We start from the raw sequence: 13,607 nt of genomic DNA on the forward strand, positions 1-13,607 counted from the left end.
CGGTGAACTAGCAAATCTGGTAGACGATTCACCAACGTTGCACACACTGTGCGGTGAACTGGCAAATGTGGTAGACGATTCACCAATGTTGAACACTTTGTGCGATGAATTGGCAAATGTGATAGACGATTCACCAACGTTCCACACTTTGTGCGGTGAACTGGCAAATGTGGTAGACGATTCCCCAACATTGCACACTTTGTGCGACAGATGACGCTATGTCGGGGGCCATGTGTTGTGGTCTCGCCAGCCTGCCGTATGCGTATATATATTTTTGAGCATTTCCCCTTGTTTTCAAATACCAGATATCGACTGCGTGTGACATTGAAAGATGTTAAAGCCAATGTAGGCTCGTATAAATTTCTAATGCTGGTGCACAACATGCGTTCTCATGCAAACCTGTCAAAAACAAAGATCCAAACACAATGAAGCTGGACTGTTCAAAATCAACCAGATTTTGCTAGGAGCTCAACTGGTATTTTTTAATTTTTTTATTTAGACGATACTGCAGACCCTATTTGGGTCGAAGCAGGAGGGCAAATACATGAATATATATATATATATATATATATATATATATATATATATATATATATATATATATATATATATATACATGAATAGCAATAAGAAAAAAAAGAACGAAAGAAGAAGGTCACAACTAAATAAGATGTACAGTGAAGAATTAAGAATAACATAATCAATAAAATGACGTCAGAAGGAAATAACAGTGGTAAGAACACATTGCATGCGTTATGATGACTACTAATCAATTTCGGTCTGTGGCTTCAACAAAGCACTGCTTCAATGTTTATTGTTCTTACTGACTTGTTCACTGTAATGCTCCAAAATTACTCTCTGACACTATCTGTTCTACATAGATTATATACAGGCACACTGAATTAAAAGTAACTTATTTGCAACTTACCTGTTGCTTGGAAGACCAAGCAAGAAAGGAAAGAACTGTGCTCTTATTTCTGTTTCGGTTTTTCAAAATGATATTTATTGTTCAACAAAAACTCTAGTCAATACCATTTCTATTCTATTTGACTACAATTTTGGAAATAAAATTCAACGGCATGGCTACCTTAAGCTTTCAGTTCCGACTCCTTTTTCAATTACTCAACAGCAACCTTGAGGGATCTTCAATTTGGCCTCCTATTCGCCTGATAATTACAAGCACTCCAGCACATCTTAGTAAAATTGGCAGTCAGCATGTATTTAAATCCATGTTCTTTCAAGAGGTATCTGCACAGTTCTAAAGCCGACAACAGTGACACGAAAGCTCTCTGCTTTGTCACATAATTGACACAGAAAATCTTTAGGGACATTAAAGATTGAATCAGTTCAGATTGATAAAACGTACTCTGAGAGTTCTACTGTCATTAATTTCACCATCATATGTTGATTAATAGGCGAAAATCAAGGTCAGTTTCATTTTTAAATTTTGTGCCTAAATCTCCGTGTGTGACGTTGCGGATTTCGAAGTGTATTTTTCGTATTTTGGCGACATTGCCTCAACGAGATTTTCTGAAGCTTGATGCGTTAAGTCTATCGCCCCCTCAGAGGACCATGTACATCACTTTTGCCAATTAGGAACAACGTATGACCTAGTAGACACCATCAAAATCTACAACATCCGAGCGTTTGTTGCGGGAATTTCAATGCGGTGTTGCCACCCACATTTTTTGTTCGCGTGTTTTCTCGCTTTCCAAGCGTGTTCTAGCAGTTAGAGTGCTGTTTTCGGTATTGTGAAATTGTAATTTACCAATCCGTGAAAAATCGTTTTTCTTTCTAGTGTCCCTATAAGCCAATGCGAAATGGATGCGACACTGTGCAGGTCCTTTGCTTCTTGCAGTCACACCCTGCTGTGGAGTACTGCGATTCGTAGCATCAAAGACATTGTTGAATCTAATTGTAAATTCTCTTGTGCATTTAATGTTACAAAGTCTCTGTGTGCTCCTTTATGAGTATAAATCAAAGCCTTGTGCTAGACTTTGGCCTAACAGCTGGGTTGCAAGTCTAACCCACATTTTTTCAGTGTTGGACATTCTGATGTGCGAATGAGTAATCTTCAGGCAAACATGCAGGTGTCCAGCTTGTCCCAAGTCCATGAAAAAAATGCGGTCGTAGTGTGGCCACTGAACGCGCTTACCATTTACTGGACAAAACCTTTCGCGCATACAGCCAGGTCTGTGCGTATTTTATTTGGTGAAATGCATTAGAAAAAAACTAACTTTGCGTGCATCATCAGTTGGGTGAAAAAACGAGTGACTAGCTTTGTGTAGTGCCCCACTTAGGCTCAGCTCTTCCACATGAGGTGGCTGGCTGGGGCACCATCATATACTATCGTGCCGGCCTCCTCAAGCAGATATATTGCCTTCAACACGAGCAGCACAAGTATGACACTCTTACTAGGCCCTTTACTGGTGTATACTGCAACTGGTTGTCAATAATTCTCACTGAAAGCACTAACAGTGAAGAATAGACCACAATCTGCAAGGTCATCACCTGTGGTGATGCCATCACCAAAGTCACTGAACCCACAGTAAGTCGTCGATTTGGAGTGCACCCTCGTTTCCTCCCCGACTCGAGTTTCTTTGAACACCAGAATCCTGTGGCACTGAAACATGCCCTTGCATGCCATTTTATTTTTAAAGGAAGCACAAAACCTGGAATCAAATTCCCATTTCACTCTCGCAGTGCTCAAACACTTCCGCACGGTTGTCAGGCTCGGCAGCGAAAGCGCATTGTTGTCACGGAGGAACTTGTACACAGATAGGTTTCGTATGTGTAGTAGACGGCACATTGGTAGCCACTGTTCCGTGTAGTGTCATCCTTTCTTGTTAGCCAGCATAGCAGTCACTAGGCACTCTTTCACTACTGTGATGTGTGTTCTGGCTAAGTCATCGTTTTTCAGTTTTGTTTTGGTGTATTCATCAGCCATTTTTTAATGCCATAGCATTAAAGAACTCGTTTCACAGAAATTCTGGTGTTGGCATCAGCGTCTTTGGTTGTGAGTGAAAAATCGACGTTGTCCATGAGCAAAAAAATTGAGATGCAAAGAAATAAATAATAAAAATCATCTCTGGTTCAAGTGGGATTCAAACCCAGGCCGTCTGCGTGGCAGTCAGGTGTTATACCACAGAGCCACGCCAATGCGTGAAACTGCTTCGGACAATAAAAACCCTGCACAGGTGTCACGTAGCGCAAGGACTACCGTTAACACATGTAATGATGCGTGGCAGAATCGTAGAATCATTCCAAGCGTCACACCATGCGAGTAGCGCAATGAGTGGGTGGTTTAAAGGTCCACACACTCATTGCAAAGCACTCAGGCACACTTTCTCATTATCAGCAGCAACAGCATCAACAAACTATGCAGCTGTGGAAGCTGTGCATGTTGCCTTACGGACGCGTAGTGGGTACTTTGCTGGTTCGCAGTATGAAAAATTATGCCGTTGTAGGCAATTCACAACTGCACCTGAGACTACCAATGTTACGCACAGAGACATTCCTTTCCTCAAGGCAAGGTTGAGGGGTCCACTGGGAAGCGAAGGCTGGCAAACGAATGAGATGACTATGCGAACGAGGCCCAACCAGGCGATTGCAGCTCAACTCTCGAAGGCGAAGCGCAAGCGTCCAAGTTTTTTTAAGCTGTTTGCGAGCTTTCTTTACCTCAGAAGCTATCGGTTTAAATTGCTTAAGCAGCCTGTTTTTCAACATTCTGAGTGCGTAATTAGCTCAGCACAATGTATCAACCACATCCTTCAATGCTAGCATCCAAACTACCGACGCCGTGATCTGGCTGTTTGCAACAACCGTTTTCCCTTCGGCATCCTCTTCTGGCGAATCTGCAATGTGGCAGGCAGGCTAAGGCACATTAGGCAAGATGACGCTTCCGAAGTGTACGATCAAGGAGCAGCTATTGTGGCGCCACCTGTGGCTCGTGTCAACGTACGCACTCTCAGGTTCAACTTGCGGGTGCTCCAGAGCACTCGGCCCTCCGGCACAAATTTTAATTTGGTCCACGTACTGTAAAAACGACTGTACATCTTCAAGAGTCGACAGCTGGCCTGCATAGTTCAGTTGCTCCATGTCGACGCACTTTCCCATGAAGACCGCGCGCACTTGCATTTTCTCGTCGATTTGCACGATCTTGGGAGAGCTGAAGGGAGCAAACGAACTCGCGCCTCCTGATGACGGGTCGATGGAAAGTCCTTGCGTGGGCTTCAGCTCCGAAAAAACGACGCTTCTCTCGTCACCGAGTTCCAGCCTATGTACCCCCCATGACTTTGTGGGAAGAAGATATAGTGAACTATCGTCAAGCAGGCTAGAAAACACGGAACACTCTTCTTTAATTGACGGTCCGGCGCAGCCTTGTTCTTCATCTGGCCCGAATACGTCTGTAGTGTCCGCAGAGATGCCGGATACGGCAGTCGATGACGCGCACGAAGACCGATGGTCACTGGGAGATTGACGGTTACTGGAAGCTTGACGGTCACTGGGTGATTGACGGTTACTGGCGCTTCCTTCGCAAGAATCTCGAATAGCTGGAGCGCGTTTCTTCGATGGGACAGATGATGTCTTTTGGGCCGGTCTCTTCCTGCTCTTTGGGGTCTTGGAGGGGTGTGGCGTGCAATCAGGAAACCGCGTCGGCACGGCGTCCTTCAATAATATCGCCCGTCGTGGCACGTTCATCAGAACGCGTCCCTGGTAGTGGGCCGTCCATTCCTTGCTCACTAGTTCAGGCTCGAAATGTTTTTCGCAGACGTAGTCTACCGCCTGAAGCACTCGATCCTTTCTCGGGATTGCACGCCTCCACTTGTCCAGGAGCTCGTCGTCCTTCGGCGCGGAGAAAAGCGAAAACTTTTCCTTGCAAGTCTTGTACCCCGTGTTACAGCGGGGGACAAAACATTTCCTCCCCATTACTGACACACTAATGATCTCTTCGTTTCAGTGGTCTCAGCCGAAAGGATTGCGCATGTTGCGCATTGCTGCAAAAACGCGCGCAAAACGATGATGATGATGGTAAAGCCATACCCATTGTGGCGCTCGCGCGGGCGGGCGGGCGGGCGCATTTCTGCACTCTTGCCGATAATAAAATAAAAACGCGAATAATAAATTAAAAAGCCCTCCAACAACCAACATTAAATAATGGCGAGAGCGTCTGCACCTATCTTCGGGATCAAATTTTCTCAACATTGATTGGTTCCCTTGTGCATCAGGTCCGGTCGAGACAAAAAGAGAACCTTTTGTGAAGTGACCGTGTGCCACTAGTAAAGCCTTAGATGCTTCATCAAACGGCGTCGGCGGCTTCAACACGAGTGATGCGAAAAATTATCACGTGATGACGTCACAGATCATTTGTGACGTCACAGGTTCACGTCATCACATGTGATCGTTGCTTAGTAAAAGTGGGCCGCTCCCGGAGGCAGTGCAAAACCAGCTGAGGCGCAGTAAGCTTGCGGGAGAGGGCAGGGAAGGATCAATGCATTGACCAAGAAGAAAAAGAAGATGGCTTTCACCTTTTGATTCGTTTGAGGTGAATGCATAGGAACCCTGTGAGTTTTATTCTACTGTGGCATTGAGTTTCTTATTTTTTATCTACTTTGAGTTTCTTTTTTTTATCTACTTTACTACCACCTGTAGGTCACAAGTTAAACAAGCATTGGCATTTCTTGCAACAAATGTTTGTGCAATGCTTTGTAGCACTGCCATGCTGAAAAATTGTGGCCACATGTTTAACACGAATAGCATTATTTCACTTTTTCGTCAAGTTTTCAGCACATCTATGTATAATGGAGTCCGCTCAGATGGCAAAACTGCTTAGTTTAAAAAATTGCTAATGGCATTTTCATCAAATCGCACTGGGTTGCCCCGTGCGCCAGTTTGTCCAATCATCCTAACGCCTAGGTGCCCCGGTGTCATATGTCGAAGATGGCATAAGTTGAACAGCAAAAGTGGCATTGAAACACTCGCATGTTGCAGGAGCTGCTTCGTGCCTCGTAGCCCTGCCCCCTAAAAAAGAGAGAACTTTTTGAAGAAACAAAATCAACACGGAATCTCTTTTCCAAGTTTTCCAAGTGATGCGTGAGCATACAGCAAGGTAGAGCTTTATTGTCGTGGCCTAGCCGAGAACATTACTGGGTGACATATCTCATCTTTCTAGCTTTCGTTAACGTCTAGAATTAAGGCGCATACCATGACTACTGAAACACTAGTTCAGTATTAAATTTCTGCACTCTAAATTTTCCTGATGTGTGCAATCTACCATAGCGGCTTTATTGCCACAGAGGGGGCTTTTATACAACACCATGAAATATTCCAATGAATTCCTTAAAAAAAAAGTGTTCAACCTTTACATCTGTTTCTTGCCTCATGCAACTGCATTCATGTGGTTCAGATATATTCATTATTCTGCAAGCATGGTATCATCCATTATTCTGGCTGTTCTTCGAGACCATCCTTCCTACCACCTCCCATTTTCATTTTGTCATGACAAGCATTGCTGATCAAGAATTGCAGTTAAAAGAAACTGTGGCACTATGTTCCTGAAAGCCAGATTCACATTAGGGCTAGTATTCACACAGTATTGACAGAACAGGGGCGTAGCCAGAAATCTTTTTCGGGGGGGGGGGGGGGTTTCAACCATACTTTATGTATGTTCGTGCGTGCATTTGTATGTGCGCATGTATATATACGCAAGCAAAACTGAAAATTTCGGGGGGGGGGGGGGGTTGAACCCCCCAACCACCCCCACCTGGCTATGCCCCTGTGACAGAACAATGCTGCGATTGCAAATATCCTTTCCCTGAACCTGTTTACCAACAGATGAAAAAAAGTTCCATTTCCAGCATGGATTGCTGAACTGGAAATCTTTACAGCTGGAAAGACTTTCAGTTCGATAATTCCGCTCAATCCAGCTGTAATATATGGCAGAATTACAGCCTGAAACTGATAAAGTTCCAGCTGGATATTCATCCACTTCGAGCTAAACTTTTTTCAGCTGACTGCCATACTTGTCTCTATATGGTCATGATCTGCTTTTCCGTATACCTAGAATGCATCATGGTTTACACAGTTGTTGCGTTCTCATTGCAATAAAATTATGAAGCAGATATACACCATGACTTCTGTGTGCTGGACATGGGAAGGGGAATGAATGCATATCCAGCATATTTTTCAATGTCAGTTCATAGGCATACCTATCTGTAGTGCTGCTGCTGAAAAATCTCACTTCAGCTGCTTGTAGCAAAAAAAGTTTGCCGTGGTTGAACACGGTTAAAAGGTTTGTTGAGCGAAATAAACGAATAATAATTTATTCATTTATTTGCGACTTACCTGGTGCTTGCAAAGCCCAAGCAAGAAGAAAAAAAAACTGTGCTCTTATTCCTGTGTTTTTGCTGCTTCAAAATACTATTTTTGTTTAATAATAAAAATGATCACAGTATCATTTCTATTTTATTTGACTGCAAGTTTTCAGATAAAATTCAATGGCACAGCTACTTATGGCTACTTTTAAAATCTACCCGACAGCAACCTCGACAGATGTTCATTTTGACTCCCCAACTTAGCTTGACGATTAAAAAAAAAGCACTTCAGCATATCTTAGTTAAATTTCACCGGTCAGCACGTATTCAAATTCACATTCTTTCAAAAGCTATCTGCTGAGTTCTAAGGTCGACAAAACAGTAACATGAAGGCTCTCTGCAGTGTGCCCTGTCAGATAATTGGCACTGGGAAATCTTTCTGGCAACTACTACATTTTTTCTGTGTTGAGCTAATGCAGAAAGGACGCGAGAATGTGCATGTCCCTTGCTTCCTGCTGTTGCGTCTTGCTGGGGAGTGCTGTGATTCATAACACCAAAGACATCGCTGAATCTAATTGTAAATTTTGTTGTGCCTTTAAAGGGGTCATGAACCACTTTTCCAAGTACTAATCACCGAACGACCTCAGTACTGGAGTTTATTGCCTAAAGAATCGATTGCCACAAAAATTTCTCGAATCCGTCAAGAACGAGCGGAGTTACAGGGACTTGTCGCATGCTTTAAGCACTTTCCTGACGAGCGTGCTGGAAGCTAAGCAAGGAAGGGTAGCACAGGGTAAAGAAGTTACGTCAGCACGCATTGCGACTTTGAGCATGCATGATGAAACGTGATCGCTCTCTTTCGTTGCAATTTTTTGCGCAAGTGTGGCTTACTGTGCAATTCTAGAAGACTATGGAGCAATGCACAGGCACATAGCAGCAAACTAGGGGTGTGCGAATATTCTAAAGTTTCGAATATTCGTCGAATATTACATTGGAAAGCGCCTGCTGCCTGATCACGTGGAGCAACTCATATTTCTTCACGATAACATGTAGTCATTACTTTCATTGTACCGTAATATTTGCTTGTGTTGTGATGTGCATTGTGCTAGCCTGGACATTGTGTTCTGGAGATAGCAGTGTATGTTGTGTTGCCAGTCAGGCTGTTAATGTTTTTTTTTTAAATAGCTACATGTTAAATAAAATATTGTTACTGTGGAGGCATTTTTCCTTTGATATTCGATATTCGATTCGATATTCGAAGGTGGATATTCGTATTCGATTCGTATTCGAAAAATTTCATATTCGCACACCCCTACAGCAAACCCATGGCAAGAAGTGCATCTGATCCAAGCGCCGCACTTATGTCGGGTATTGGCCAATAGCATGCTACCTGCTGTTCGATGTCAACCAGCAGGCGCCGGCAGCTCAAAAGTGAGGATGGGCCTCTGTATGAAAAGAGCGCACCGTAGAAAGAGTGCACCGTAGAGCGCTCCGCTTTTAAGCTCTCCTCGCTGCGCACGAGTGCAAAATTTTGGCTGAGATGTTCATAGCAGTGTCTGCTATCTGCAGGATGTGTTTTCTCACCAAGCCCGAGGGGTGGTTAACGGGCCCCTTAAAGTTATGGAGCCCGTGTGCCTCTTTTTGAGCAGAAACTCAAGCGTTGCATTACACTTGGGCTGTACTAGTGGGTGGCAAGTCTAGCCTGCACTTTTTTTCAGTCATAATAAACTTGAACAGCGTGAGTGACTGTGGACGAAGAACACACATACACGTAGTGCTGATGTATGCTCTCCGTGTTCAGTAGAGCTGTTCAAATTTGTTATGATTGCCAACCAACTGGCCAGCCAATGTACTATGGCCAATTTTTTCAGCGTTGGACGTATATTGATGTGTGAATGAGTAATCTTCGGGCAAACACACGTCCAGTTTGTTTGGGTTCTCGACGAAAAGGCCTCAATCCCCTCCCCTATACAGAGTAGCATGTAGGCGCCTTTATATACGCCGGCAGAATTCTCTGCGTTTCATTAAAGAGCTTTCTCTCCCTTTTATGTACAAAAAAGGAAGTTTGAGCTTTGCCTTCAAGAGTAGAACGCGAAAGCGTAATCGGGCCCCGTTTGCATCGCCTGGCTTCGCTTCCCGGTGGACACTGTGTCGCAAGGAAAGGAACATCTGTACGCGTAACATTGGCCATTTCAAACTATCTTAGAATGCCTATGGCAAGTACAGTGGTGAAGGGCACGCTACACCACAATTCTTCCTTTTGCGAATTGGCAAAGTGCCCACTACGCATCCATAAGGCAACATGCACACCTGTACACTTCGTTGATGCTGTCGCTGATAATGACAATTAATTATGCCTGAACGCTTTTGTAATTGGTGGGTCCTTAAGCCAACCAATATTACATGTGTTAAGGAGACGCCTCACATTACACAAAATTCGTAAAGTTTTTTTTTCCCAAAACAGTTTGAAGCACTGACATGGCTCTGTGGTAAAACACCTGCTTGCCACACAGAAGTCCTGGATTTGATCACCATTCTAACCAAAAGTTTTTATTATTTTCCTTTGAGTCTATTTCGAAGTTTTGCTCATGGACAACGCTGAATTCTCGCTCCCCCCCCCCCCCCCCACAACCAACAACTGACAACACCAGAATTTCTGCGGAAAGAGCTCTTTAATGCTATCGCATTAAGCGCTTTGCACATACAGCCGCGTCCACACACCTTTCATTAGGTGATGTGTATCAGAAAAAAAAAAAACTTTGCGCACATCAATTGGGTGAATAAAAGAGTGACTAGTTTCGTGTAGCACCCCATAAATTCTCAGCTCCTTCTGCAAGAGGCGGTTGGTTGCGTCACCATCATACGCTATTGCAATGACTGTTGCGCCGGCCTCCTCAAGCAGATATAATGCCTTCAACACGAGCTACGCGAGTATAACATCTTCAGTAGACTCTTTACTGGCATTGGAATACTGTAACCAGTTGCGCATAGATGTCACCACAAGCACGAAGAGTCAAAACTGGACCATGATCTGCAAGGTCATCACATATGGCGACACAATCTCCAAAACCGCTGAACCCATAGTAAGTCACAGATTTAGAATACACGCTCATTTCTTTCCTGACTTGAATTTCTGCGAAGACCAGGATCTTGTGGCACTGAAACACAGTCCTTGCATGTCGTTTTATTTTTAAAGGCAGCACAAAACCTGCAATCAAATTCGCATTTCACTTTCGAAATGCTCAAATACTTCTGCATGATTATCAAGCGTGGCAGCGAAAGCACATTGTTGCAATTAGAGCACTGCACGGGCCCAGGCCGGCCCGAAAACCCGGGCCCGACCCGGCCCGCGGGCCGGGTAAGGGGTTCTTGGATCGGGCCCGGGCCGGGCCCTTGATCTTCGGGCTCGGGTCCGGCTCGGGCCTGAGCCAGGCCCGTATTAGGCCCGGGTCTCATACGTATAGGTATAATTGCGTGTGTACGTTGTGTGGCTTTGTTTTTGTTGTTTTGTGGGGCTTAACTTCCCGAAGCGACCCAGGCTATCTATATGAGACGCCATCGTTGAGGGCTCCGGGTAATTTAAACCACCTCGAGTGCACAAGACGTCTACAATTTTGCTCCATCGGTATGCTACTTGGGATTTCAAGAAACGCCTAATATAAGCTTCCGCCATTATAGTGAGTGAAAGACGTTCTTGGGTGCCGTGTAAGGAAAGCAACGGTAAACTGCCTAGATTAGTGTATATAAGATGTGCGCGTTGGTATCTAGGGAAACATTCCGAGTATGCAGCTACGCTCGCATGCCCGTAGACTGGCCAACACGACTTGTGAGTCATTAATATCTCAGGAGCTGTTTTTCATGGATTTTAAGTGCAAGATGAGGACCGACTCTTAACCCAGGGCAAACGCCGTTGTTGATTTTCCCATTACTAGTGGTGATGCGCCAGACCACAGAGACACTCGTTTCCCCGAGTGGCGGTGGCGGTGACTCGGGGAAGAAGGGTGGGACAAAGAACCTTGTTGTTTTGAACACGAAAACGTAGTGTAGGTTGGGTGCAGTTGCCTGCCGAGGCGCCAACACGATAGCTTTAATTTATGTAACGCTGCCCAGCCTGGCGTATTCCTCCAGAAGCAGCTAGAGCACGTTTTTTTTTTTTCATTGCATTGTGCAATAGATGACGTTTGCAGGAGACTTGCTACTTTTACTCAACAGCCCTAGCTCGTATATATGCAGTTGATGTAGACTCAACCTAAAAATTTCTGCCATGCGTTTTTCTCCACTTTATACAGGTATTATATTTTGTAGTTGTTCTTTGAAATGCAAAAATGAGATTGCGTGGTTAGCACTGCGTGCGTACATGAAATAGCCAGCTATGACTAATTATATTTTATATTGCCCTGCAATCATTTCGCAAGAGTGTTACGCGCGTAATTCACCGAAAGTATGCACAGTACCAGTGAAAGTCGTGACACTGAAAGAAGTTCCTAAAACAATCTCTAGAAAATATCTTGTGTGCGGCAGGTATCTTCACAATAACCAAAGGTTGGACAGTGCCTCCTTTATGCTCAAGGCGTAACTAGCTGAAACTTTAGCTGAAACGGGCCGAGCCGGGCCGGGCCGGGCCCAAACCTTTCGGGCCCGGGCCGGGTACAGGCCACATTTAAGAACACCGGGCCGGGCTCGGGCGGGCATTTTCGGGCCGGCCCGGGCCGGAAAAATCGGCCCGTGCAGTGCTCTAGTTGCAATGGACTTGTACGCAGAAGGGTTTCGCATGTGTAGCAGAAAGCACATTAGCAGCCACTGAGCGTCTTCCTTTCTTGTTAGCCAACCTAATGGCCACTATGCACTTCTTTCGCTACTGCGACGTGCACCCTGTTGGTGTCATTCAGTTTTGTTTTGACGTCTTCATCAGCTATGCTTTCAAGCTGTGCGTGAGGCTTTTAGCTTGACAGGTAGTTGCGTTAAATGGATAGGCAGCCTGTTCAACATTTTGGGCACATAATTACCTCGGTGCGATGTATCAACTGCATCCTTCAACGCTGGCATCTAGACTAATTAAGGTGAGATCTGGCCGTTTCCTCTCCAGCATCTCCTGCTGGCAAATCTGCAAAGTGGCGCGCAGGCTAAGGCACATTTGGCAAGACGACGCTTCCGAATGTACGACCATGGAGCAGTTATTGTGGCGCCACCTGTGGTTCGTGTCAATGTACGCGCTTCCAGGTTCAACTTGGGGTTGCCCCAGAGCAATCGGCCCTCCGGCACAAATCTTAATTTGGTCCACGTATTGTAAGAACGACTGTACGTCATCAAGAGTCGACAGCTGGCCTGCATAGTTCAGTTGCTCCAAGGGGACGCACTTTCCCATGAAGACCGCGCGAACTCGCATTTTCTCGTCGATTTGCACGATCTTGGGAGCGCCGAAGGGAGTAAACGAACTCGCGCTTCCCGATGACGGGTCGCTGAAAAGTCCTTGGGAAGGCTTCAGCTGCGAAAAAACAACGCTCTTCTCGTCACCCAGTTCAAGCCTGTGTACCCCCCACGACATTGCGGGAAGAAAAGATATCGGAATGTCGTACAACAGGCTTGAAAACACGGAAGACTCTTTTTTAACGGAGGTGCCGGTGCAGTCTTGTTCTTCACCTGGCCCGAAGACTGCAGTGCCCACAGGGTTGCCGGACACGGCAGTTGGCGACTCGCATGAACACTGACAGTCACTGGCGCTTCCCTCGCAAGGAGCTCGAATGGATGACTTGCTTTTCTTCGACAAGACGAGAGATGCCCTTACGAGAGGTTTCGTCGAGCGCCTCGGGGTTTTGGGGAGGTTCGCCGTGCAGTCGGGGAACCTGGTCGGCACGGCGTCCCTCGAAAGTATGACCCTTTTCCGGGGGACGTTCACCAAAACGTGCCCCTTGTAGTGCGCCGTCCATTCTTTGCACACGAGTTCGGGCTCGAAGTGTTTCTCGCAGACGTAATCGTTCGTCTGAAGCGCTCGACGCCTCTTGGGTATCGCTGGTATCGCGCGCCTCCACTTCTCCAAAAGTTCGTCGTCTTTAGGTGCGGCGAACATCGAAAACTTTTCTTTGCACGATCTGTACCCCGAGTTGCAGAAGGGTACAAAGCATCGTCTAACCATTATGCGCTACCGAGCATTGTTGCAAAAGCTCGGCTACACAGTAGAACTCCAGCTTGCCTGGAAGAATCGCTCGAATTTGCCCACTAGCACGGTGGTTTAATTGGTTTAATCAATTAAATGCAAACGTTGGCGTTGGTTCAATGCAGATGGCGATGATGGTG

The 13,607-nt window shown here is 45.5% G+C and overlaps 1 protein-coding gene across 1 annotated transcript; it reads right to left on the reverse strand.

Moving 5' to 3' along the window:
• Window positions 1-997: 997 nt before the first annotated feature.
• LOC119401942 (uncharacterized) lies at window positions 998-13,607 on the reverse strand. Its single transcript, XM_049418458.1, has 2 exons — window positions 12,503-13,607; window positions 998-3,940 (listed from the first exon to the last, which is right to left on the reverse strand). The coding sequence occupies exons 1-2, from the start codon at window positions 13,444-13,446 to the stop codon at window positions 3,874-3,876; spliced, it is 1,011 nt and encodes a 336-aa protein (XP_049274415.1). The 5' UTR covers window positions 13,447-13,607; the 3' UTR covers window positions 998-3,873.

Source organism: Rhipicephalus sanguineus, chromosome 8 (genome assembly GCF_013339695.2).
Source record: "Rhipicephalus sanguineus isolate Rsan-2018 chromosome 8, BIME_Rsan_1.4, whole genome shotgun sequence".
Taxonomy (NCBI): Eukaryota; Metazoa; Arthropoda; class Arachnida; order Ixodida; family Ixodidae; genus Rhipicephalus; species Rhipicephalus sanguineus.